General features: G+C 37.7%; 1 protein-coding gene across 2 annotated transcripts; it reads right to left on the bottom strand.

Annotated features, from left to right (window-relative positions):
- On the bottom strand, positions 1-24,738 carry CCKAR (cholecystokinin A receptor). Of its 2 annotated transcripts, XM_035553624.2 has the most exons (6): positions 24,631-24,738; positions 6,845-7,134; positions 5,867-6,118; positions 3,620-3,881; positions 2,006-2,133; positions 1-1,360 (listed from the first exon to the last, which is right to left on the bottom strand). In XM_035553624.2, exons 2-6 carry the CDS (start codon positions 6,963-6,965, stop codon positions 837-839), a joined length of 1,287 nt encoding a protein of 428 aa, XP_035409517.1. In that variant the 5' UTR covers positions 6,966-7,134; positions 24,631-24,738; the 3' UTR covers positions 1-836. The 2 variants fall into 2 exon arrangements, with proteins under 2 accessions (XP_035409517.1, XP_035409508.1); XM_035553615.2 differs by lacking the exon at positions 24,631-24,738 and having other exon boundaries at positions 6,845-8,138.

Below are 24,738 nucleotides of genomic sequence, written 5' to 3'. Positions count from 1 at the left end.
TTGGGGTCCATCTCAGATCCTGCCCCTTGAATGCACGGGTGCTTGCAGCTGCAGGGAAGAAAGCTGCTTCTTTGTGCTTGTTCTACATTTTTTGTTTGTTTTGTTTTGTTTTTATTTAAATGGAAAATACATTAAATGATCTAAATTTATAATAGGTTATTGCCGAAGTGAAGAATGCATTCCATACACACTTAAAGTCATCAATATTTATTTTCATTTTATTTTAAAAAAAAAAGGATGAAATTATTTTACATAAAAGCATTATTTTCACATGGACAAGCCCATTCTCCCCACACCGAAATTCTTTTAATTGACTGTGACAGCAGAATGATCTCAACACATATTAGTTCAGCTGAAACAATGTGAAAAAATATACTACAAATGTAACTGAAAGATTTTGATTATAAGGCAGAGATATTGAAGTAAACACTGTAATACATGTATTTATGTTTGAGGAGAATCCACTAGCATCTCGGAAATTTTAAGAGATACTCAGAACTGCAGCTGAAAATGGAGCTAAACTGTTGATGTTAAGGACGCCAGTTTTATTACAGGAGAATTTATGACAAATAAATTTATGACCACCTTTTAAGGCTTTGTATAAAGTCCCTTATCTTCAAAGAGCCCTCTTTCTCCTTTGTACTTTTGAAAGGAAAGTGATATAAAGCTCGGAGAAGGATAGCATTCATTTCAATTCTCACCACATTTACTGTCAGCTGAAGTGTTTCATTACCTCAGAACTAAATCATGTTCAGCTGATGCCACAGTCACTTTCCCACACCAGACGATAACCACCTGAATTTCTGCAGGGCACTTGCAGCCTCTTCTGATGCGGCTCACGGGGGTGCAGGTACGTTCATGTGTGTGTAAGAACATTTGGAGAGCGAAGCCCGTGTTGTCTTCCCCTCCTCTTCATCGCCAACATCTTTTATTGCAGGAGGCTTTTGCTTAGCGCAGCAGGTGAAAGTGGCTAGAAAGCCCATGCGGAAACGCTTGTTCATGAAGCAATATATGATAGGGTTCACACAGGCAGAAGTGTAGGACAACAAGTGAATAAAGGAGATGGGAGCTCCCGAGAGATGCAGGTCTGCTGAGGTGGTGTCAAAGGCGCGCCAGGCATTTACACTGAAAATGGGAGTCCAGCAAAGGAAAAACAAAATCACTATCACCATCAACATGCGGATGACGAGTTTCTTGGCCATCAAGTTGGCAGAAGAGCTGCTGCTTCTTGCCCTGTCTATTTTGCTGTTGCTCAGAGCAGAGAGCTGTTGCAATGGCACTTTCCTTTTCCTTTTGGATTTTTGCAGGTAGCATCCGTCCCCATCCTCGTATTTGGCACTGCTGGTACTTATTTTCCTTTCTGTACACATAAAGTAGCACTTAATTAGATGGCAGAACATTTCTGACCAATGTTTCAACATACAAAAAGAAGGGTGGAATCCAAGTCTAAATACATAATTTATGGCTGAACAACTGCTTCAAAGAAAGCACCGTCCTAATTTTGTGTCGGTCATATATTGGCTGCTGTGTCCTCTATCCCCCAATATTCTCACGTCTTAACTCTGCACAGATTGATGCAAAAGAAGTGAGAACACTGTTTGCTCAAGTATGTACTGAAGATAGTTTTCAAGTTTCTACACTTCTACCTTCATTTGACAATTTTTTTAATGGTATTTATTGACAGAAATGGTCCTAATCCATAGCCAGAAAAAAAAAAAAAAAAAGAGAGAAAAAAAAAGAAAAAAAATTGATGTATCTATAACAGTTAGGAATTTAAAGCATCCCACCTGGTGTTTTTGCAAACAAGCCATAGGTGAAGAATTATTGGCTAGAGAGTAATGGAATCACTTCCATCAACAAATAAATGAGTCTGACATTTTCATGACCATAGCCATATGGTCACTATAACAATAATTTGCAAGTAGAAATTTTTCCGTATAGTAGCCTCAAGGTAACTGCTCACATCTTAAGCTCTAACAAAGAAATAACCTAGATGTGTTGTTACCTCTTGAAGATTTTCTCTGGCTGGCGTCAAATTTTATTCCTCTGTACAGTTCCAAAGAAATTAGGCCATACGCAACCATCATTATAATCCCAGGTATAAGAAAGAGTATGAGTAGCAGGAAAGTGTACCTGAGGAATCAAAAGACAGGCAGTGACCAGGGAATAGTGCAAACCACAAAAAAAAAATAATAATTTTTCTCCTTATGAGAATCTTGGGAGGGGGATTTCAAGATTTTGCTGACATTTTTTTTCATGCTGATATGAGGTTTCATTTTGACAGCCCTGGAAATCGGAAGCTTTCAACTTTTCCTCCTCCCTGTTCCACCAGAAAAGCTCAGCAGGAGCAAAGCTCTCATGGCTGCAAAACACCCATCATCCTGCCTCCCGTGGCCCCGGGGAGGTGGGTGCCTCAGAGGAGATGGGCTCTCTGCCCACAAGGGGCTCCCTGCCGTAACCAGACCAGTGTTGGATGCCCTGCTGCTTTGAATGGTGTAAAAACTGCCTTGCAGAAGCCACCTTGGGTAGCTACTGACCCTCGATGGAGCCCCTGGTTCTGGCTATCACTACCAGAGTGAGGTTCGGTGTGTGCATATCTCCTGGCCGTGGGCTGTGGCACGCACAGGAGGGACAGAGCAGCCACCGCCAGGGCTCACAGCCCTGGGGCCTTGCAGAGCCCCTTCTGTGCAGGGAGCGCCTTTTGCTCGGTTGCCCGTCAGGTTCTGACTTCATCAAAGGCAGCTTCTGTAACATGAATACTACTTGGGGAAATCATTTTGTTTAGACACCTCAAGATCCCACATCTCTCCTGCTCGCTGGGGCTTTGGTGCAAACTCGTTTGCACAGCTGAGAGTCTGCAAGGGTGCCGTGCAGAAGGGAAGTTCGCCCTGCGACCGTCCTCCCCACCTGCGCTCATACTGGCGAATTCCTGAGACTACTGAAAACTTAAATGCAACTTTACTGTGTCTGGGGGTACGCCATGCTGGAGTGGTGCATACTGTAATCTTGTTCCCAGTTCCAACTGACCGTCAGGAGCCAAGAAAAAAATAAATAAATCTTTCTTCTTCTCACTGCCAGTTAAGGAGTTCAGTCATCGTGCAAGGACACAATGTCTAAATAATACTGCTGCTTGATAGTGCTACTATTTACTCACTCTGCCTAGGTAGGACTTGGGGCACTGTCTCCCCCCTCACTTTTCTGTCCCTGTCCTCTACGAGTGACCAAAAGGCTGAGTCCTCGAGAAGGGTATTTGCAGACTCTCCAAGTTTTCATATTCCACCTCTCTGCTTCAGAGGACCCTCAGACAAACAAAATAATGTCCAAGGCAGCACACGGAAGGGCGCTTGAATGTGTTTTTCTAAGATTAATCATGGATTTCTCTGAAAATACTGTTTAATTAAGTTTACACTTAAATGAGTGGAAGCAAAAGTCATACAAGAGTCAAAATGTAAGCAGCTTAAAAATGAGATTTTTTTTTTTAACTTTTTAAAATAAGCATGATAGAGGTGTAAATATTTGCTGAAGGTTAATACTTGATTTTCAATAAGCTTAATGCTACCGTGAAATCCCGTTTTCCACTAGATAATTATGCATTTGCAAACAGTCAGTTATATCTTACCAGGACTGCTGAATGACATCACTTGGCCAAAGGAGCCGACACATGTTTGCTGTGCTGTTGTTATACTTGGTAAAAGGTACCAGTTTGCTGTAAATTGGGTATGGTGACATGATAGTAAAGGAAACACACCAGGTAGCAGCAATCACTTTCAAGGCGTGAGATTTGGTCTGCCAGACCCTGGACTGTAGAGGTTTGCAAATGGCACTGTATCTCTCCAGAGAGATGGCAACCAGGTTGAATGTAGATACACTTACAGAGATACCTGTATGTATGAAATAAAGAAAAAAGTTATTTTCTTCTTTTAAACAATCTTGTTATTTTCAAATAATCTTGCTAACTTTCTCTCTATATAAAATATATATATTCTATATATAAAAATATATAAATATACACTTCTCTGACTCTACAGGTCCAAGAGAAAAGAGTCATTTGAAAAAAAAAAACAACACAACAACCCCACAAAATTCTGATAACAGGGAAAGAAGACACTTTTCTTTCTAACTCTTCTCTTTATTACTGTGATTTATACACTACAGTAATAGCACTTCATTTCAAACAAGCGTCTGAAACAGTGGATTATGCTGTTAGTTATTATTTTAGCACAAATGTTCATAGTTACTAGTCTATTTTATTTTTTTATGTGTCTGGCTTGATCGGTGATCTGATTTCCTCATTTAACAGAATTAAATGTTACCAATTTTATTTAAAAAATAGATGCTAATAGAGTTAAAAAAGCAGAAGAAATGAAGTCATAAAGCTGAATCTTTGTCCTCGAAGAGCCTTAATTTCTCCTGTTCATTTGTTATAAAATACAATGCAGTGATCTGCATTTCTGTCACTGAGGTGTCCCAGTTTATCACTGAAAAATTATAAGCATTTTTGCTTAACTTTGTCACAATGTTTCATTTCATTGAATGAACTTCCATGTAACAATTATTAGGAATGCTTCACTGTCAGTCAAAATATAAAGGGACAATACCGCAATATTAGTTTGCTTTACACAAATTATCTGTAATTTCAAACTAGTTGTCCTGCATCTTAAAACTAAAAATTAAGAGCATAGTTGGTAGAATCAATATTAGTGTCTACCTGTCAACAGAGACTTCTTAACCTGAATTGCTAATGGGAAACATTCACATTATGATTCTTAAAATAAAACACTTTCATAATTAAAATGTGCGTGTTCAGAAATATTTCACTGTTTGCTTTTTTACAAATCTGCACAATGTGAAATAAAAGAAAGATGACAATGCTTTGGTAATTTTTATGGTATTTATGGCAGCAATTCATTATAGTTGTTTAAACACGGCCTTTAGCTTTTCTGGTTTTATCTACAAAAAGATGTTGGTTTCCCATTCCCACTTTAGGTGTGTACTTTCACATTACATCAAAGTTCTCAAGGGCGCAGGTTAAAGGCAAACCTGACTTTCTGTAGCTGGGGGTCTTCTAAGGTAGCAAAAACTTTACATAATGTTCTCTTTTTCTTTTTTCTTTTTTCTTTTCTTTCTTTTCTTTTTTTTTTCTTTTTTAAGAAAAAGGGAAACCCACAAGAAGTGTTGGAACTGTGACAAAGTCATTTACACAGACATCCATAGCACAAACATTTTGAAACTCCTGGCTTGACCTTAACAACCAGAGGGGGCACAGCAAAGCGTACAGAAGTGTTACTTCCCAAAGTCAGTCTGCAAGACCTGCATCTGCACAGTCTGCATTTTGTGGTCGCCTGTTGAGCTCTGATCAGACCTGCTCTGCTCTTAAAAAGCCCTTGCTCTAACTTCCAGCTCTGCAGAGGGTACCTGCTTTGGACTTTTTTTTTTTTTTTCCTTTTCATGTATAGCCGCTACAAAAAAATCTGTGGGCAAAACATGCCTTCAGTGAGATTGTACAGCCCTGTCATTTCTGATGGCTGATCCAGATACTGCAAATAGCTCTGTCAGTGATGGGTAAGCAAGCAGACGTGCCAGGTTCCTCGTTACAGCTTGATCATGCGAAACGCTTCTCACCTAACCCAGTCCTGTAAAACACTTCTCTGTGTAGTTAAAATTCAGTGGGTACCTCTGTGTTTTGCTGGATCATGCTGAGGAAACCAGAACCGTGAAGGTTTGCCCTACAAAGTCATTTCTTGGTGATTTTGGTAAACGTTCAATGGCAGGTGGAAACAGACAGCGATTCGCTGGTCTTTAATGACCTTCTCACACATATCTCACTAGTTTATCTTCAAAATAAGTATAAACTTCCAAGACTTACCCATGAAATAAGTGGCAGTTTTGCAAACAGCACTCCCGAAAATAAAATCTTTCAGCAGGTTGGGAATGAGAGTGAATGGCATGCAGAAGAGGCAGAGCATCAGGTCGCTGACAGCCAGTGACAGCAGAAACGTGTTAGTGACTGTTCTCATCCGTTTGTTTCGTATCAGCACTGTGATTACCAGAATGTTCCCCAAAACACTGAGCAGAAATATCAAACAGTACAGCAGAATCCGGATTATCTGGTGCAAATCTGAAAATTGTCACAGTGAAAAATCAGGTATGAAGTATACAGACCACAGATGGCTATTATATTGATTCATTCTTTAATCAGAAGGTAAAGCCTTTCAAAAGCCTGTCAGTTTCTAGTTTTGCTGAGGTTTATGTCTTTACATCAGTATAAAAACTGCAGAAGTTCTGAAACTCTTAAATTTATTTTGATCTACCTGAGTTGCATAACATTAATATTGGACACACGCAATACAGTGTGCTCCTAGAGAATTAAACACAACTTCTGAAAAGCACGTTTTGCTCAAAGTACTTTATGTGCACTGCTCAATCACCATGGAAATCCCTCCTTTATGCAAAAGTAAGAAATGATACAGCAATCAAAAACATTTTAATATACGGATGATTTTTTTTCTAGCCTCACGGTGTTATAATTTCATATTTAAGCACTTTCATACACACTATCAGATCAGATAACTCCATTGCTATGGAACTGCTCAAAGAGTCAAAACGGTGTTTCTCCACATCCTTACTAGAGCCGTTTACATTTTGTACCCAATATTGCTACTGTCAGTTTTCCATTCTATCTGAATTTTGTTCCGGTTGGAGGTTTACCTTGGAAAACCATACTAAACCATACTAAAACCAGTTGATGTTGCACCTCCCTGCTTGCCCAAAAGCCTCATGTGGCTGTTTCTCTATCTTCCAGCTAGAATTAAAACTGCCCAAAAGATTTACTTTCTATACATACCTCTAGAAGAATAAGGTGGATCATCCGCACAGAAAAAAGTGTCATTTTCCAAGAGGATATCACACAGGAAAGCAGTGATATTGGTGCCGTTCTCAAGTAAGCTCGCTTCAACTATTTCCATCCTTCAGGATCCACAGGTTAGCTTCTAGGAAGAAGAGGGCTGGCTTGTAACTATCTGCCCATTCTTTCAGTAAACAATATCTTTCTGAATGAAGTCTTCAGGAGGAATACCAGAGAGGCAGTGCGAGAAGTAAGCTCTTTAACCATCTGTCAGGAACACCCTGGTCAGCCTGAAAACAGATTTATGTCAGTGGCATGCGAGGCAGTTTAGCAGAGCAGGGCATGCACACAGACACTATTCACACATATGCACATAAGCACACATCCCCTCCTGTACTTTTTTAGATCCACCCTCTTCTGCTACTGGCCTACTGTTGGGATTATAAACAGACCAGAAAAACATTACAGCGTTAACCCCTTGCAAGGTTGCTTCTGCTCACATCTCTGCAATATTTCTCAGAGGGATGCTGCTGTTCCACAGCCAATAAATCACAACCAGTGAGAGATGAGAGTGATAAATCTGTCTCTCAACCAACAACATTTGAAATGGCCAGAGGAGCTGAATAAAAAGGCGCAGAAGGGAAAAACATCAAGAAGATTTTGCACGCCTTACATGAAAGCGATTGCTTTCTTCACATTTTTCAGAGCAAACTGAAGACTGGGTATGTAATTGACTCAGGAAAACAAGAGCTGCTACTTCTAGCTCATTTAATGAAGTGCTAACTTCATACCAAAGCTTTGTATGTGCCTGATCCAAAACCCAGTAAGGCCGCAGAAAGCCTCACAAATTTCAGTGTTCCTGGATCAAGCCTTATGAAAAGTATGTCACTAGGATTGTTGGGTCATATAAGCAGAAGCCTAGACAATTTTTCAGTGCAAAGACTTGTATATGACTTGTAAACCTGATGAACTGATAAAGTACTGCACATTAGTTACGCATTAGTGAAAATGCAGCAATCTTGACTGCTTAAAAGAAGCCCTTTCTTCTGGGTTCTGCTTTGTGAATACATAAACACCATCCTCTCTGGTGTTGCACAAAGTCCTGGGCTTTTGACTTCCAGGATACAACTTGTTTATGGGGAGGGGAAAAAAAAGAAAGAAAAGGAAAAGAAAGAAAGAAAGAAAGAAAGAAAGAAAGAAAGAAAGAAAGAGAGAGAGAAAGAAAGGAAGGAAGGAAGGAAGGAAGGAAGGAAGGAAGAAAGGAAGAAAGGAAGGAAGAAAGGAAGGAAGAAAGGAAGGAAGAAAGAAAGAAAGAAAGAAAGAAAAAGAAAGAAAGAAGGAAAGAAAAAGAAAAAGAAAGAAAGAAAAAGAAAGAAAGAGAAAGAAAGAAAAAGAGAGAGAGAGAGAGAGAAAGAAAGAAAGAAAGAAAGAAAGAAAGAAAGAAAGAAAGGAAGGAAAAGTACGTTAATAATATAAATTAATCCCTGCTATTACTCAATTGAAAACAAATTTCACAGTTCAAATCTCAGGTCCTTAATAATAGGCACAGACCTCTTAACGTTGATAACACAAAGACTGGAAGTCCTGGATTTCTTTTCCAGTCTCTCCAACCTTGAATTATAGTGCCATGACTGGAAGGGAGAGTAGATTGAAAAGTTCCAGTTTCTAAGTTCCCTTTTCTTTAGCAGCTTAATTATAACATTTCATTTTATTTTACATATTATTCTTGAGGTCTCTTTCTCTCTCTCTCTTTTTTTTTTTTAACCGAGATAAAACAGACCCAAGCTGGCATGTCAGGGTATACGATGTGTAGCTGTCTCATCGGAAAGAAACATTCAATCCAGCAGAATTCAATTCCAGTTTCAAATTTATATTATACTGGTAGGAAATTAATCCAGAATAACATGTGTTTTATTTTTCTACTTGTGAATCTCAAAAAACTATATTGAAGAAATAAAAGTTGAAATTTGTTTCCATTTTCACAATGATTGACCCATTAAGCTTGAGTGTTAGGTACCAATGTCTCTGAAAAAAAAGATTTTCTCTTTGCTGCCTAATTCAGCTTTTTTTTTTATGTTTTTTTTTTTTTAAGACTAAATTGATGGATGTTAATAATCAACCACTCTATTACATGACAAATTAATTTAATTTTAATTAACATTTAATTAAACAGATTTTTTTTTCAGTTTTAGTTTTGTATTTATTTTGAACTATTCCCATATTTCCTGAACATCTTCTCTGTCAATTTCAAATTATTTTAACATCCCAAACATCTGAAGTGGCAGCCAAGACAGGTGCTGATTTAGTGGGGGTAATCTACAGGAAGTCACAGATGCTTTTTGGAAAAAAAACTGCTGAATTTAGATTGCTTTTTCACTCTTCTTCAGAGGCAAGAGTGAGAGGCAGAAAGTCTAGTCTGACCTGCCAAAACTTCCTGTTAACAACTTCTCTTTCTTTTGAAAATTACTTCCTGTTGAAAAAAAATCAACAACAAGCCAATCTCAGCCCAAATTTTGTAGATATGTCTGCTTTTCTAAGGTTTGCTTTGCACTTGAGGTACTGACCTTGCTTTCCGCATCTGTATGCCAGTCAGTTCACTAAAGTCTTCACATTTTAGAGCTGGCATAAAGGAACATTCAATCAAAATGATTTTGACCTTTACTTTTTTGGTTTGAGACTTTTGCATGTCAAAAGGAGCTATTATAATTATTTTCAATTATTATAATGGTCTGACCTGCTGCAAACCACAGGCTCGTAATTGTGTTTACCAATTCCTTTACTGAATTAAATAACCTCTAATGCAGTTAGAGTCCTTCTGTAAGCAAGATGTCAAACTGTTGTTCTGGGCATATTCTTAATGTGGGAGAGATCTTTCTGTATTCCTGGCACCTTCTATTAGATCTGCATTAGAGAAATGATTGGATGTGTTTTCAGTTTCATTTGTATTGACTGGTATTAGCAGAATTACCTTGATTACTTTTTTACCAGATGCGTTTCTGCTTGGGGTTGGATTCTCTCTCCATTAATTTTTCAGCGACAGCTTTTACACTGGTTATACCACTGTACTTTTGGGGTGGGGGGTTAATTGCTGGTGTTCTGATGAGTTGTAGATAAGTTATTCCTGTACCATGTGGAAGCAATATCTAAAGAGAAAGATTAATTTTTATTTATGTTGTTAGATATAGACTGAGACTGTGAACTTATCATCTGCTGGGCTCCAGGACTCAGTTGAAAAGAAAGGGACAGAGCGAATGGAGATACGGGGGAAGTTACAGAGACACTGTGGGAGACACAGTTAGTGATCAGGAGGGAAAACAAATTTAGGGGAATCACTGGGGGCTCTTCCAGAAATGAAGTGCTATCGAGGAGATGGCACTGAGGTTATTGTCCCGTGCTGTACCAAGACAGACAGTGAACTATCATTCTGAAGGCAGCTTCTTCATACCTGTCATGACTTTGTCATGTTTGAAGAACATCAGGTTAGTTATTCATTCCTTGTAAATGAGCTGTTTCACACCTTACATGAGCACTGTCGCCCAGGTCTAAACCTTTCCTAATTCATGTACAGTCTTTCACAGATGTTATCACATAAGGATGAACCAAGGATTTAAATAATGTCATATTGACTTTTAGTGGTTTTTGTTTTGTTTTGTTTTGTTTTCCCTCTGTTCCTTTCCTAATAGTTCCTGTAATCCTATTTGCCTTTCTTATGACTACTGAGAATTGAACTGACATTTTCAAGAAAGAATCTACTGTAAGTTCAGTAGTCTCTTTTCTGCATAGTAATAGCTATTTCAGAGCTCTACTCTATTCATGAAAAATTATAATTGTTTTCTACTTGGCAGTGATTTTTATTCACCCTGTTTTATCAGAAAGAGCTTTCTGCAACTCTTCAAAGTCCTCTTTCGCTTCTCCCCTCCTTGAATGATTTAGCATCAGCAAACTCTTTTATCTCACCCCTTTTCCCATGTTGTGTTGCATTTATGAAAGTGATGAACAGCTGTAGCAAAGCTTTCTGTGAAGCTCCATTCATAATTGCTTTTCACACCTACTTTTCATTCCTACTTTTTATTTCTAATCTTTTAATGATGTTGTTCTCTGTTTCGTTTCAGACCAATGGTCTCCTATTTGTCCATGTTCTTTAATTGCTGCTGAACTCCCACTTCCATAATTCTCCTAATTCTCTCATAATTCTGGCATGCAAATCCATGCCAGCTTTGCTCCCTCATCCCAAAGAAGTCTTCCAGGACTGTTAGTGAACAATGATTGCTGAATGTGCTAAACCATCCTAGCCCTTTGGAAGCTCCTGCTGGAGAAGCAATGAAGACACAAACCGAGAAGTGATACAGTAGCTCAGTAATGTGGGTTATGCTCATAGCACAAGGGAACAATGCTCTATGCTGAGGAAAGAAAACATGAAGCCCAAAGCATGCATACAAGTTGGGGCTGCCATTGATGTGTTATTAAGATCTTCAGCAGCACAGCTACCACTGAATTACTAGTTACTCATGGCTTATTGGCTGTGTCCCCACAGGATGATCATGGGAGTCAGGAACTTGGCTGCCAAGTAATTTATTCTGATTGCCAGCCTAAGGAAAGCGTGCCTTTTGGGGGGAATCATAGAATATCCTGAGTTATAAGGGACCTACAACTCCCGAACTCAAGAAATCCAGATCCATGTTTGAATTGCAACTTCTTTTTTCTGGATGTGCAAGTTTAGGTGACATCTTTCAGGTTTATTGTCCTGAACTACAGTGTGAGCGGATGGCTTCATCCCTTATCTGCCAATGCAAGCCCACTAGTGGTGGCAGTGCCAGGCTGTGCACAAAAAGCCTGCCACAAAACGCCACATGGAAAAGGATGAAAAGGATGAAGTGTCAGAGACTTTTCCCTTGTAGAGGACTTAGCATAATGCTCCTCACCGATGGGAGTCTGTATGCAGCTGGTTGTCAGTGGTCCATATCACTACATAGTCCCCCCAGTAGTAGTAGTAGTAGCAGCAGCAGCAGCAGCAGCAGCAGTACTAACCACTGTGCTCTCAGCTGGCTGAGCCTGGCCTGGGCTGCAGCTCAGTACAAGAAGCTCTGTAAACCCAGAGCATCAGCCCCAGCTGTCCAGGGGTTGGGCCTTAACGGGCCCATTAACAGTGTCAAGGCATGCTTCCTAAGCACATCCAAGAGGCCTAAAGCCAACAAGACCTAAAGCCGTGCCAGGAGGCTCCATGTTGTCACCAGAAATGCTAAATGGACCAAACTGCTTTGGATGCAGTCTGCTTTGTGGAGCCTCTTGTCATAGTAGCAAAGTGTGCAGGGAGCAAATGAATGGAGGGTGGTATGGTGAGAGGCACCAGATAGGGCAGAGACATGAAAGGTTGTGGGTTAACTAGTGAGCCATGATTCACTCCAGAGGTATTAATTTCAGCCAAAAGCAAGTGTGGAACAAGTGAGGGACTGCTGTCTCAAGCAAATCCCAACAACTACATAGTCACAGTTTAAACAAACTGGATCATCTTGTTCACAACTTCAGATCTCTAAATCTGCAAGGTGTGGTTTTCTTCTACAAAAGCGTAGACCAAGTGTCCAGACATTTTTATCTGTTTCTACAGTACCCACCAGTTTTCCTCCTGTGGATGCCAGTTTTACAGACTGGCTCTTAATCACTCGGGTTTCCACTGGAGCCCTGTTTAAACATTGGCATCACATTTGCAAAAATTTTTTCTCTGGCGACAATGTAGTTGTAAGCAAGAGGATACACATCATGTTTAATAATTTTACTATTTCCTTTAGAACTTCTGGATGAATACCATCTGGTCCTGGGCTGAGCTGGATTCAGTATCTGCTGGTTAAATTGCCAGACTAAATGAGTAAGAATTTGCTATGAACTCTTGACTTTCCTTTTGGAGTGGATTTCTGCATGAGACAAACTAAGATCAAAGAGTTTTGTTTTTCTAGGCATTTTTCACATAGATTTACTCAAATATACAGCCAATAATCTTAATGTTTGGACAGTTCTGAGTTGCTTTTTTAACAACATTTCTCTCTACTATCTTTGGATAATTGGATGATAGATCACTCCCTTTCATGCTGATCATTATCATTCTCATTGTCTCCCTGCAAGCTTTAAGATAAAGAAAAAGGGAGACTGTTTTAATGGAATGCTTGCTTAATCATAGATGTCATTTTATTATTTAGGAGAAACAAAAATTAAATGGCTGTCCTGCTTGAACTTAATCATGCCATTATTTGGGATGTTGGAAGTTTTAGGCAAGAATTTCCTTTGAGTGGGTTGCCTTATTACCACACTGATTTATTAATAAAATTGGCTTTGATAATTAATAATTTTTGTACCATAGTGTACCTTTGCAGATAGTTTAGAGAAACATAGACAAAAATACTTTTTCCTGTATTCAAAGAAGAGGGGGTCTGAAAACTCATGATAGCAAAAGGATCTAATTTTTTTTTTAATTCTAGTCCTAGTCTTTTTTTTTTCCCTGTTATGTCAAAAAATGAAAACACTAGCTTACTAGCCAAAAAAGTTACCATGCTCTCTCATGCTACTTGTGTAATACTTTTCTCATCCACAGTCAAGCCACATCAATTTACAGTTGCCTCATACTTTTTCTTGAAGAAAAAGCACCTGCTCTGTTTTTGTAATTAATTTGCCAAAGATCTTTACTTAATTTAAATAGAAACTCCAGTTTCTATTTAAAATAGTTGTAAATAATGTTACAAATGTAAACAAAAAATAGTTGTAAAATAGTTGTAAAATAATGAATTTGGAAAAGCTTATATTTGTCTTGTCTCATACCTAGAGACAGTTTTGAGTTTGTTGCCAGGTCCTTTTTGTCCTGGCAAATGAAATAAAATAAATGAATTAAAATAAATATATATGGAAAGTCATGGTCTACTTCTGTCCTCAGTTGCCAGGGTTATTCTGGCATAAGGCCACTGATTCTGTGGAATTACTCATACAGATATAAACTACAAGAAGACTGGAATTAGGCCACACTTTTGAGGAACACGTGAAATTCTCAGGAACACATCTATTTTAAGTGTATTACAGTTATTTTAAGTGTATTTCATTCAGTTGTTTTTTTCAAAGTGATCTGCCCTTGAGTCCTACTAGGGTTTCAGAATAACTGCAATTAAGACAAGTTTATATAATACTTATCCAAATGCAACAATGTAAGGGTGAAACCCATGGGTCATGATATCTGCAAGATAATTGTATAATTGTTCTGAATAGATTGCTGAATAAACCTCTATATGTAACAATCAAGAACTACAGTCTTTTCTTTTTAGGACTCAAATGAAGTCCATAATAGTCACTACTATTCTGCTCTTGGTCCTGTTCATTAGCAGACCTCAAAGAAGTATATGAAAGAATTTACTTACGTTATCCACGGATGCTATGAGTTTCAATTTAGGGATGAAAAAAAATGAAGCACAGGAAAGTGCTTCTAAGAAGAAACCATGCTATACTCATGATGTTAAGATCAAATAGATTTCTCAGTTTCTGCAGAATTAAAGAGATGTTAGGTTCACAACACTGACAAAATTATTAAAGGATTGGTTGTACGGTTAGTACGGAAAAGCAGAGATGTTATGAAATGAAAATGGAAATAGAGAAAGTCAGGTGATATATTATTAAGTGAATTGGTACCGCTATGTCTGAAGCCAGAGGTCTAACTTAAGAATACAAAGTTTGTGTGTCTTACTATCTCAGGAGAGAAGTTACTCTGTGTTTCATGACATCTGATATGACATCTACATTTTGGAGGACTATCAGTTTCTGTAAAAGATGATAAATACCTTTAAGATAATACTATTTGAATTTGTTCATTGCCATCTAAATTCCCAAAGAATCATATAACCCTTGGCTAAAGGGAATTTAAGCTATGGTTAGCAAGAGAAATATTGTTTCTATTGGAAGAATATTGAAAAATACACTTAAAGAAGAAGAATTCATTAATCAACTACAGCAGTTTTTGAAAGCTACATTTTTTGTAAGAATCATAAGGTTTCTATGAGTAGCAGTCCTCTGAAAATTTTAGGGTATACTGCAAAATATGCCTCCTTTAGCAGGCCTCTCTACCATTACCACTGGTTACAACATATCCCTACATAACCCCTACCAGCAATCCCTGCAAAGAAACAATGCAATCTCCCTGAAAGATCTTGACCCAAGTAGAATTTTGATCTAATAAAAAGAAAAACAAAAGATTATGTGATTGCTAGAATTTTGCTGTTTTTCCATCATCATGATTTTGCATGGCAGGGTTGGAAGGTACTCGCTTAGACTGTGAGATAACGGTCCCATTCAAGTTCTTGGACTCCTAGGGTAACAGTAAGGTGTCATGTTAGGCTCATGGTACTCTTAGGTATTTTGTTGTATACAATTTTATATTTTGACTCTTGTTCTTTTACTGTGACAATCTCAAGGCCATTGTTTTTGGTTTTGTTGTCGTTGTTTGCTTGTTTGTTTGTTTGTTTAATTCAGATAACTGGAACTCTGCTAGCTGACAATTAGCACTAATTACTGAACCAAATAAGAGGGGGTACTGGAAGACCTTTAAGAGGGAAGGCAGCTTGCACCAGCTGAAGTTCTGCTGTTGGTCTTAATTTCTGGAATTTTTACATCTATTTGCAAATTAGCCAACTTATCTTTGCATTTTTGACTTCTTTGTTAGATATAACACTGTCCAACAACTGGATGTAGAAAGCTGTCAGTCACATTTTTTGAGAAACTGAGAGAGAGGCAGGTCATAGTGAGGCCAAATACTTGCATTTATTTCAACCATTGTACTAAGTTTCTCTGGGTGTATTTGATAATATTTCCATAGAGAGTCACTTCAAAATATTATTCAAACACTGAAAATAAATAGTAATTTCCAGAGTTGCATCACAGATGGGCTGTTACAAGAGAGAATTATTGGTCTTGCCATGCTTTTGTCTATATAATTCTTAAGAAAACACACTCCAAGGAACAATTGCTGTAGTTAGTTTGGACTATTTTCCCATGTTTATACAATATTACATTGTGCAGGGAGTTAATGTGACTGAAAGCATGTAAGTTTTAAATTAATTTTCATTGTTCAGCCTTTGCTTACATTACAAAACTGCTTTAAAGATGCCAAGGAGAACATTCAACTCTCAGAAGAGGAGAGAAGCAAAAGCCCAAGGACAAATTCTGCCCAGAATCCTCTATACTCACTTTTTGCTACAGCAAAATCCTCAGTTAGTTGGGATGCTTAGGTATTCCCCAAATATCCAGCAGCTTATAAATCAGACAAACATATTGGAAGTTGGACTTTTGGGATGTAATCCTTATATATGGAAAATTTACACTTACTTGATGTACTGTCAATTTTACTTTTACAAACATTTGAGTATTTCAAGCTAATGTGGATGATTTCTTTTAATGCTTTTTTGTGTCTGAAGTCATTATTTTATGTATGCAATTGCACGCGTGCTGGTTTCATCCTTCCTGTAATCACCTTCATTGGTGTTAAGTGTGCTTTGCATAGACAAAGCAACGTAGAACAGTCACAGTTTGAATTGTGGATACTGCATTGTTTCTTGGATACCTAATTTCTCCTCGGTATTTTGCCTTTAATTTAAAGTATTCATTTTACAATCCTGCAATATGGGGAAGATGAAAAAAAAAATGAGTGGGAAAGGTATTTCTGATGAAACCATTAGAAAAAGATCTGTGGCAGTATGTTATTTTTATAAGCTTTGTTTATTGAAGTTGCTGGAAACAAGCAAAGGATTTTAAAATATTTATACGAAAATATTCATATAAAGTGATATGCTAGTAAAATGTTCCCAGATTCTAGTCTCACTCACCGTGTTTTTAAACCTGATGGTACCAGAAGTATAGTCTTGCTCAAACCATAGTCTTACAGTGATCTTATCTCTTTAAATTTTGTTTGCAGTTCAGTGAAGAAAGCCAGAAATGTCAGCTGTAAGTTTATATCTTGTAAAGTCAGACCTCCCCAAAGTCCTCACTTAATTCTTAATGTTTGCTCATAAAAGTTGTTAGTTGTCAAATGGAGATGCTGTGGCAAAATAAAGAGGAAAGCACCATATATTTCATTAGCTGTTAAAATGAGCTGTTTCATGCTGGAAAATCTTGTTCACAAAGACCTTATATAGAGAATGCTGGAAATTTAAAATTTAATTCTGTGGGAAATGTTCAAATCAATTCTAAAAAAAATCAGATCATAATACAAATTGCTGAATATATTTTGATTTTCTGTTTTAAGTAGGAGTAGGTCGTAGGCTATATACAACATTATCCAAACTAAAATGATTAGAAGCTTTTGTACTTCTGGTCTGTTACTAAATATTCAAGGCCTTCCAGATTTAATGGCATTTGAGAAGAAACTGGCAATATGAATTGATATTTCTTTGATGAAATCCTGCATACTTACCAAGAAGTCCAAAAATTTCATTTCCCCAAATACTAAAAGGGAGTGAGAAACAAAACAGGATTTTTCCTTGCTTCTTTTCCCCATCACCCTGTTCATTATGTGGTGGCCGGTCTAGTTAGTGACATGGTGATGACTTCTCCTCCTCTGTTTCCTATTCCATGCACCCTCATGAGTGATTCTTTAGCTATTGCCCTTTCTATCTGTGTGCATCTTCTTCTCCTTTAAATGAACTTAACCAAAACTCTGAATTTGCAAATGGCACCTAAAGTCCTGAGTGTTTGTCCCTTGGGTCATGCAACTGAGCTGCAATCAGTACCTTGAGCAGCTACTAAATATTACTTCCACTTCTCATGAGGAAACAAATAGTTAGGCCTCCAAGATTTGCACTGCTTGTATAAAGTTATGAAAGCCAGTAGCACCTTACAGCATAAGGTACTACTTCATATATATATATCTTAAAATAGTAACTCATGTCACAGTTAGAGCCCACGGAAACTTAAAGCCATTGCATGGTTATGGATGGTTTGGGGTTTTGGTGCCCTAAACCGCTCTATAACAGGGCCAGTGTTTTTCTAAGTGAGCATATGGTTATAAAATATACACAAATATGTAAATTTACATAGAGCAGATTTGGGATGTAGTAAATATGTCTGGGTCATTTTCTTCTCCAAATCCCTTACCATACCTGCTCTGTAGGCTATTTTAAGTCTTTGTCCCGTTCATATTCTTGTTGCAAACCCTCACAGATATACTTGGGGAAAAATATTAACTACCTTTTGAAAGTAGCTTCATTCAAAGAATTGGTGTCCTCTCCTGTTATTATTTCTCTGCATGTCAGTACATATGTGGGGAGAAAGGCATCTCATTCATCTAAATCCTTATTATGCTGCCTTTATTATTCATCTAATTAAACTTAAATGAAAAGCTTCATACGTGAGTGGGTCCTCCTGCTGTTCAGCAACCCCAATGAGGATTTTTTCTGCTATATTTTAGGTTGATACTACACACTATCCAGCAGAAATTTACCCTGCTGCAGCTCTCTGTGGCTGCAAGCCTGCATGCAGTTTCAGACAAAGACCAGAAATTATTATACACATTGGCCACTAGTGTGTAGCCACATATTTATTCAAACTGGGGAGCACCTTTTGTCCCATCTGCTCTGGAAAATATGTCTTTTGGTAAACAGTGGGTAGGAAAGTTGGCTGCAGGGATCCTTCTGATGAAGAAGAAAAGCAATTAATGATAAAAATAATTAGGGAGAGTAGGGAGACATCCCACTGAGGAGGATGGACTATGGTAAGCTCTTGACAATCAGTGGTGTGGACTCCTGGAGCTGGATCAGGGAAAATCTGGCTGTAAAATACTCTCTACCTTAGCTGTCTAATGTACCACAGTTATCCTTCTGACAGTAGGTATTCCTGCTCTTACACTGCTCTACTCATGGCAATAACTGACAAGCTCAGCTAGGGCAAATCTGTACAGTTTTGCTGAATTGTTTTACCAGTTTCATATCTTGTATCTTCACTTTTTCTTTTTCTTTTTCTTTTTCTTTTTCTTTTTCTTTTTCTTTTTCTTTTTCTTTTTCTTTTTCTTTTTCTTTTTCTTTTTTTCTTTTTTCTTTTTCTTTTTCTTTTTCTTTCTTTTTTTTCTTTTTTTCTTTTTTCTTTTTCTTTTTCTTTTTCTTTTTCTTTTTCTTTTTCTTTTTCTTTTTCTTTTTCTTTTTCTTTTTCTTTTTCTTTTTCTTTTTCTTTTTCTTTTTCTTTTTCTTTTTCTTTTTCTTTTCTTTTTCTTTCTTTTTTTTCTTTCTCTTTCTCTTTCTCTTTCTCTTTCTCTTTCTCTTTCTCTTTCTCTTTCTCTTTCTCTTTCTCTTTCTCTTTCTCTCTCTCCTCTCTGTCTCTCTGTCTCTCTTTCTCTCTCTCTTTCTTATGAATACAAATAATTTCAACCTTCCTTCAGCCCTTCAGCATTATGGAGGGCTGCCTTCTAGTTTCCTTCCCAGTGCTTCTGGGAATATGTTGAAATATAGATTGCAAGATTCAGTCTTGTATCCCACTGATTAACAAAATAACACTTTTTTTTTTGTTTTTTAACATAGTGCCTCTGTTTCTTTTTTCTTTTTTTCTTTTCTTTATTTCTTTTATTATTATTTTTTTTAATTTAGCAAATCCATTGTGCATTGGAAAGATTTCTTTAATAAGCTCTAACAAATGATGCAAAACAGAAAACCAAACTGCATTTGCATATTAAAAACATTTTGCCTTCAATGTGCAGAGCTTCATTTGAAACCAAGTTGCCTGGTTTTGCTTGTGCTGAATGCTGTAAAATGCATTCAGAGCTGCATTTTGCGTGTGCTTGCTCTTCCACCTCCTTGTTCCACTCTTTTCAAGTTGTTGCTTTGAATTCTTGTGCACATTCTTATTATGCACTTATTTCCACAGTAAAAACTATTCATTTACTTCTGTTTTGTGCATGCCCAACAATTCCTGTAACAGGCAGCTCTGGTATTCAAACTTCTCAGACCATTTTCTGCTAAAATCTATTCCTATATATAAATGGAGCAGCTGTGTATAGAAGTTAGGGCTCAGTTTTACATTTTGACTTAACCTCTTCTGGACTAATACAGGACAATCCTAAGTATTTTGGCATAGGATTCTTTAGGCCTCTGCCACAGCCTGAGATCTATCAGAGGAGACTCCATTCCTTAGTTGGCTAAGATATTTATTGAATCCCCTGTGCTCCCTTTCGATAGAAGAAAGCATTTTTCCATACAAGGACAGAAAAGCATCGTCAGTGGTGATGGAACTATGAGAAGCTTATGAAGGTTTCTGCTTGCTATGTTCAGTCCATTCAGCATTTCCCCTGGGTAGTTTATCTTACTGGCACTTCTAGCTGTCTTTTCAACAGGACAGATGTCAAGTTAAGGAAGCAGAAGTCAAGGTGAAGGATATCTGAACACTCCTAGATGGAAGTGAGGATCCCTGTGACCCAACTTAGTGTGCTGCTTTCAACAGTTACTGTATCTGGTTATTTTCCAACCCTAACCATCAGGAAAGAATTACGAAAACCCTACAGGAGTTCTTCTCTTCTGTGTCTTCTTCGCTTATTTACTTCTGAATCTTCTATTTGAAAATGTAATGAACAAGGAAACCAATCAGCCTACTAATCCTTCCTAATGACAATTAAAAAAAATAGAAAGAAGATAAATCCACTTTAATCATCATCAAATCTTAATCACAGGAATAAAAAATGCCTAAAATTGATACCCAAGGAGATATCCTTGTTGTGCCACTGAAGTTTATGGGTTTGCTTCTTAATGATTAAGGAGAGGAAGGCTGTGATTTAGACACCAAGTAATACATTCAAAGTGACCTACTGGTTGTCAAAGACTGGCAACACATATGGACATGACTCTATAATAAGTTGTAATAATGATAATTCCATGTAGTGAACAAAAATATAACAGACAACCTTAAGAAATTGATTACACTTTTCACAGAAAAAAAACCTCCCCTAATGTAGTAAGTAGGATATGGTGTCAAGAAGCTATTTCAGTGGAGCAATATCTAACTTTGCATAATACATAAACAGAAAATTGGAGTTTTAGATATTTTAAAATAGTACGTATAGAACTCTCCTACAAACATTGTTTAGGCATTGTTAAAAAGAGAATACCTCTTGTCAGAAGCAAAATTCAAGTTCTGACTGTGGTTATACCACATAGGCTCACTGAAATCAATAGGCTTGAAAATCCAACACAGAATCTTGCCCTAGCATACCTATATACTAATAAACTGTGGCCTGAAGATGTCAACTGAGAATCTCCTGAGAGCTCTTTTCAGTTGCTTACTGACCGATTGTTTAAAGAACCATAAAAGAAGTGGCTAAAGTAAACTAAACTTACATGCCTGATTGGATAATGTTGAAGAATGTCTTCTAAAAGGTTTGGCTATGTGCAATAATTGTGTAAACTTCCAGATAAACTTGCTGATAGGTGAACATACAATTTAAAATTAAGATACATATGCCTTGTATGAAGTACATACACTACTCTGAAAATAAGCTGTATCTGTGGTTCAGGATGTGTTTTTCTTCAAAACTGATCTAGGCTAATAGACTGTTTCTTTTGTAAGCCTAAGAAAACCTGCCTCTGCATAATTATATCTCAATAGTCTTGGTAAATGTGCACACAGGATTTTAAGAACCAGAAAATGCAGAGTGTTACTGCTCAAGCCCACGTTGCTTGATTAATAATAAAACACATGAAAAATGGACTAAAACTAATAATACTAGAAAAATGAGAGACTTTGTGCATGTTCTATGTTTTACATGCCTGCTAACTGAATGTTGCTACTATGACTCAGCAATGCCATTAAAAATTACCAGCAATAGATATCATGACCTGAGATACACGAACCTCTCCAGGGAGGATTATACCTATACAAAGCCAAGGTCTGGTAGGAAATTACCTAAAATCAAGAGCTGAAGCAATGTGAAACACCTAAAACTAGACTGATAATCCTTGATGTCATTGGTAGTCAAGTCTGGCTCTCAAGTTCAGCCATGTGTTAGATAAAATATATTACTTTTCATGAACAATAGTCTGCAATAAGAGATGTTTTCTGTCCTTATAAGTAAAGATACATCATCTAAGCTTCCTACATTCTTCAGATTGCATCAGTGGTATATCGACAAAAAATCTCATTACTCTATGGGAAGCAATTATTTTTAAAAAGTATTGAAACTTGTCAAAATATAGTGTCGCTTTACGGGCAGCAATTTGAAGAAAACTTAAAATTGATGAGGGTGAGTCAGTGACAGAAATTTCCTTTTTCTTGCATTTGTAGTTTTTGTTGCATCTCTCCATTATCAGCTACAAACAATATATCCTGGTTCTGATTGCATAAGAAAAGCAGTGGGTGTTGGCCCATAACTGAGATTAAAGTTTAATTTGCATTAGTCTAGTATAAGGAGTGAACACGCTGAGCGAAGGACTGAATATATTCTTCTCCGAAAGAACCTGCTTGGATGAGAAACCTAGGGAGTAGCTATTTGAACTTCACGCTTTAGTTCACGACAGAATTTCTGCTAACAGTGGAGGCATGTTAACAATTCAGAAGAGATGAGACATCTAATGCCACAAAAATCTTCTGAGCCACTCAATGACAATAGTGGCAAACCTCCTGTACCCCTTAGGTTAGTGATCACAGGAGAGAAGACCTGTACTATTTTAGCTATCTATTAAAAATTATTTTAGATTAAAGAGACAGAAAATAGAAATGCATGAAGGCAACGTATTTTATTTTACTCTCATATATTTTGCCCTTTGTGGTATCTCCAGTAAAAATATGCAGTTAGGCAAGTGACGGTTTGTCAAAACTATGACTAGTCAGTACTGTGTATTCATAAATCAGCACAGGTAAGGTAAGGGGGCAGTGCCCCTGACCACCCCAAGACCCTTCACCTCACTTTTCTCCCAGCAGAGAAAGCAGCCCTAGGTGGAAATTTTATGACTTGTTATTTCTAGAAGCAAGAGAATGAGAGTAAGGTAGAATCAGGGCAGCAGGAGTTATACAATTAGCCAAATGAACTGCTTAGGGGAGGAGAATTCAGTGCTGTGAACTGCTCAGGAAGGAGCGGCTTGGGAGTGGCTGACCAAAAGAGCCAGGATTTTGTTCACTGCTGGGATCTGGCAATTAGGACTGCTGGGATTTTGTTGACCTCCCTCACCCATTACTCTGCTGTACACGGCACCTGCCTCCTTTGGTGATACCTACAGACAGCCCTGGTTTTCATTAGGTTGACTAGCATAGTTGTGGGGAAAAAAAGACAAGTTTCCAGGTACTAAATGTTTCCTTTGGATGCTTTTCCTTTTTACTGTCTTCTTTATATTCCAAGAAATAAAGTGGTCTTCAGAATTATGAGGAAGCGTTAAAATATATTTTGTCTCATGTGGCCTTAAAAATGACAGTATGCAATTTATGATCTGTTGCTTCAGATTCTCTCCTCTTTTCAACCTAAAATCCACCAGGGAAACAGGGAGAGACTAAGGGTGAAATATTTCAGATACCGGCTTTGCAATTTTTACTTTCCCTTGCCAAATTCTTGATGCTTTCCAGACCTGCAGTGGCAGATAAATATAAGACAGTTGGGATACCAGTATCAGTTATAGCAAACTGCAGTAAGTCAACACAAAACAGTAAAGAAAGATATTACACTGTAGATCACTGCAGCTGTAAGTGGAGGTGAGAAATGATGGGGAAGAGAGTTGGTATTCAGGCTGTAGGTCAGCGATGAAGAAAGGGAAAGATCAAAAAAAAAAAAAAGAAAAGAAAACAAAACCAAACCAACCCAAACCAAACAACCTAACAACCAAACAAAAAACAACATGAAAACAAAGACACCTACACCAGATGTTCTGCCAAAACCAGAAAGCTACCTCTGGTATGTGGCACTGGACATCATAAAACCATTCTATGCTGCCTGTACTGCAGTTGCTTACTTGCAATTTAAAAGTAAATCACAATGAAAAAGCAGGAACTGTCAAACACATCACATCAACAAAGTTAAACTTGTCATGGGATCCAATGGGGGTGGGCTAAAGAGAATGCCATTCACGTTGGGATTTCTGCCAATGCTTGTTATTCAAGTGATTTTTTTAACAGTGACCCTATTTTTTCTCAAGCTGCTATGCTGTAAGCTCCTTGTAAGGAAACAAAAAAGAAGCACACACTTAAGCATGAGATTTCTTAACTGGATATGGTAAGGAGACACAAGAAGCAGTTAAGAGCACTCAGTGAGATGCTGTAAGGATGATCTCTTTATATCTCCTTTCTTTTTAACTTTGATTGGCATTTACAAGAAGCAAGTTTTCCTACCCATATTGGAGACATAACTGACAGCAGGAAAAAAAAAAAAAAAAAACATAGGAGGAAGGAAAACAGACTGGAAATAGCCTGGAAAAACAGGGAATGAAGAATGACAGATATGCATGTGAAGAAAGTAACAGGGGTAAATTTGGAGTGGAGGTTGTCAGCTGTAGGAAATCACTCATCTACAGCTGACATTAGCTTTTTCGCCTGTTTTGTTGACTCATAGGACATAAAGATGGCTTTTGGAGACCTGAGAAATCTTATGCTTTGCACATGATACTAATCTGTTGTATGCTTCCCATGTATTCCCCAGGAGCAGGAGAACTTACACTTCTAACCGGCAGAATATCATGGCTTCTGTCCTGTCCCATGACTCTGCCATCTAGCTGGATGTGGTGCCTGCAGATCACAGCACAGAAAACAGACAGACACGGTGCTGTGTTACAGGTACACAAGTACCAAATCTCAGAGTCCTCACGTACCACACAGTCCTGATAAGCAACACACTTGCCAGACGCAATGGTGTTTGCAGTCCCTCCTCCATTTTCGGCCTCTGAGTTCCAAGTATGTCTTCTCACATATGGCAGACC

Source organism: Cygnus atratus, chromosome 4, assembly GCF_013377495.2.
Source record: "Cygnus atratus isolate AKBS03 ecotype Queensland, Australia chromosome 4, CAtr_DNAZoo_HiC_assembly, whole genome shotgun sequence".
Lineage (NCBI taxonomy): Eukaryota > Metazoa > Chordata > Aves > Anseriformes > Anatidae > Cygnus > Cygnus atratus.
This window is presented reverse-complemented; position numbering and strand designations above follow the sequence as displayed.

What these genes read in the sequence shown, in the direction of transcription:
- CCKAR (XM_035553624.2), bottom strand. Translation starts at nt 6,965, where the DNA reads ATGGAAATAGTTGAAGCGAGCTTACTTGAGAACGGCACCAATATCACT. An exon ending in TCCACCTTATTCTTCTAGAG is followed by an intron (nt 6,119 to 6,844) that starts GTATGTATAGAA and finishes GACAATTTTCAG; the next exon opens with ATTTGCACCAGATAATCCGG. An exon ending in GATGTCATTCAGCAGTCCTG is followed by an intron (nt 2,134 to 3,619) that starts GTAAGATATAAC and finishes TTGATTCCTCAG; the next exon opens with GTACACTTTCCTGCTACTCA.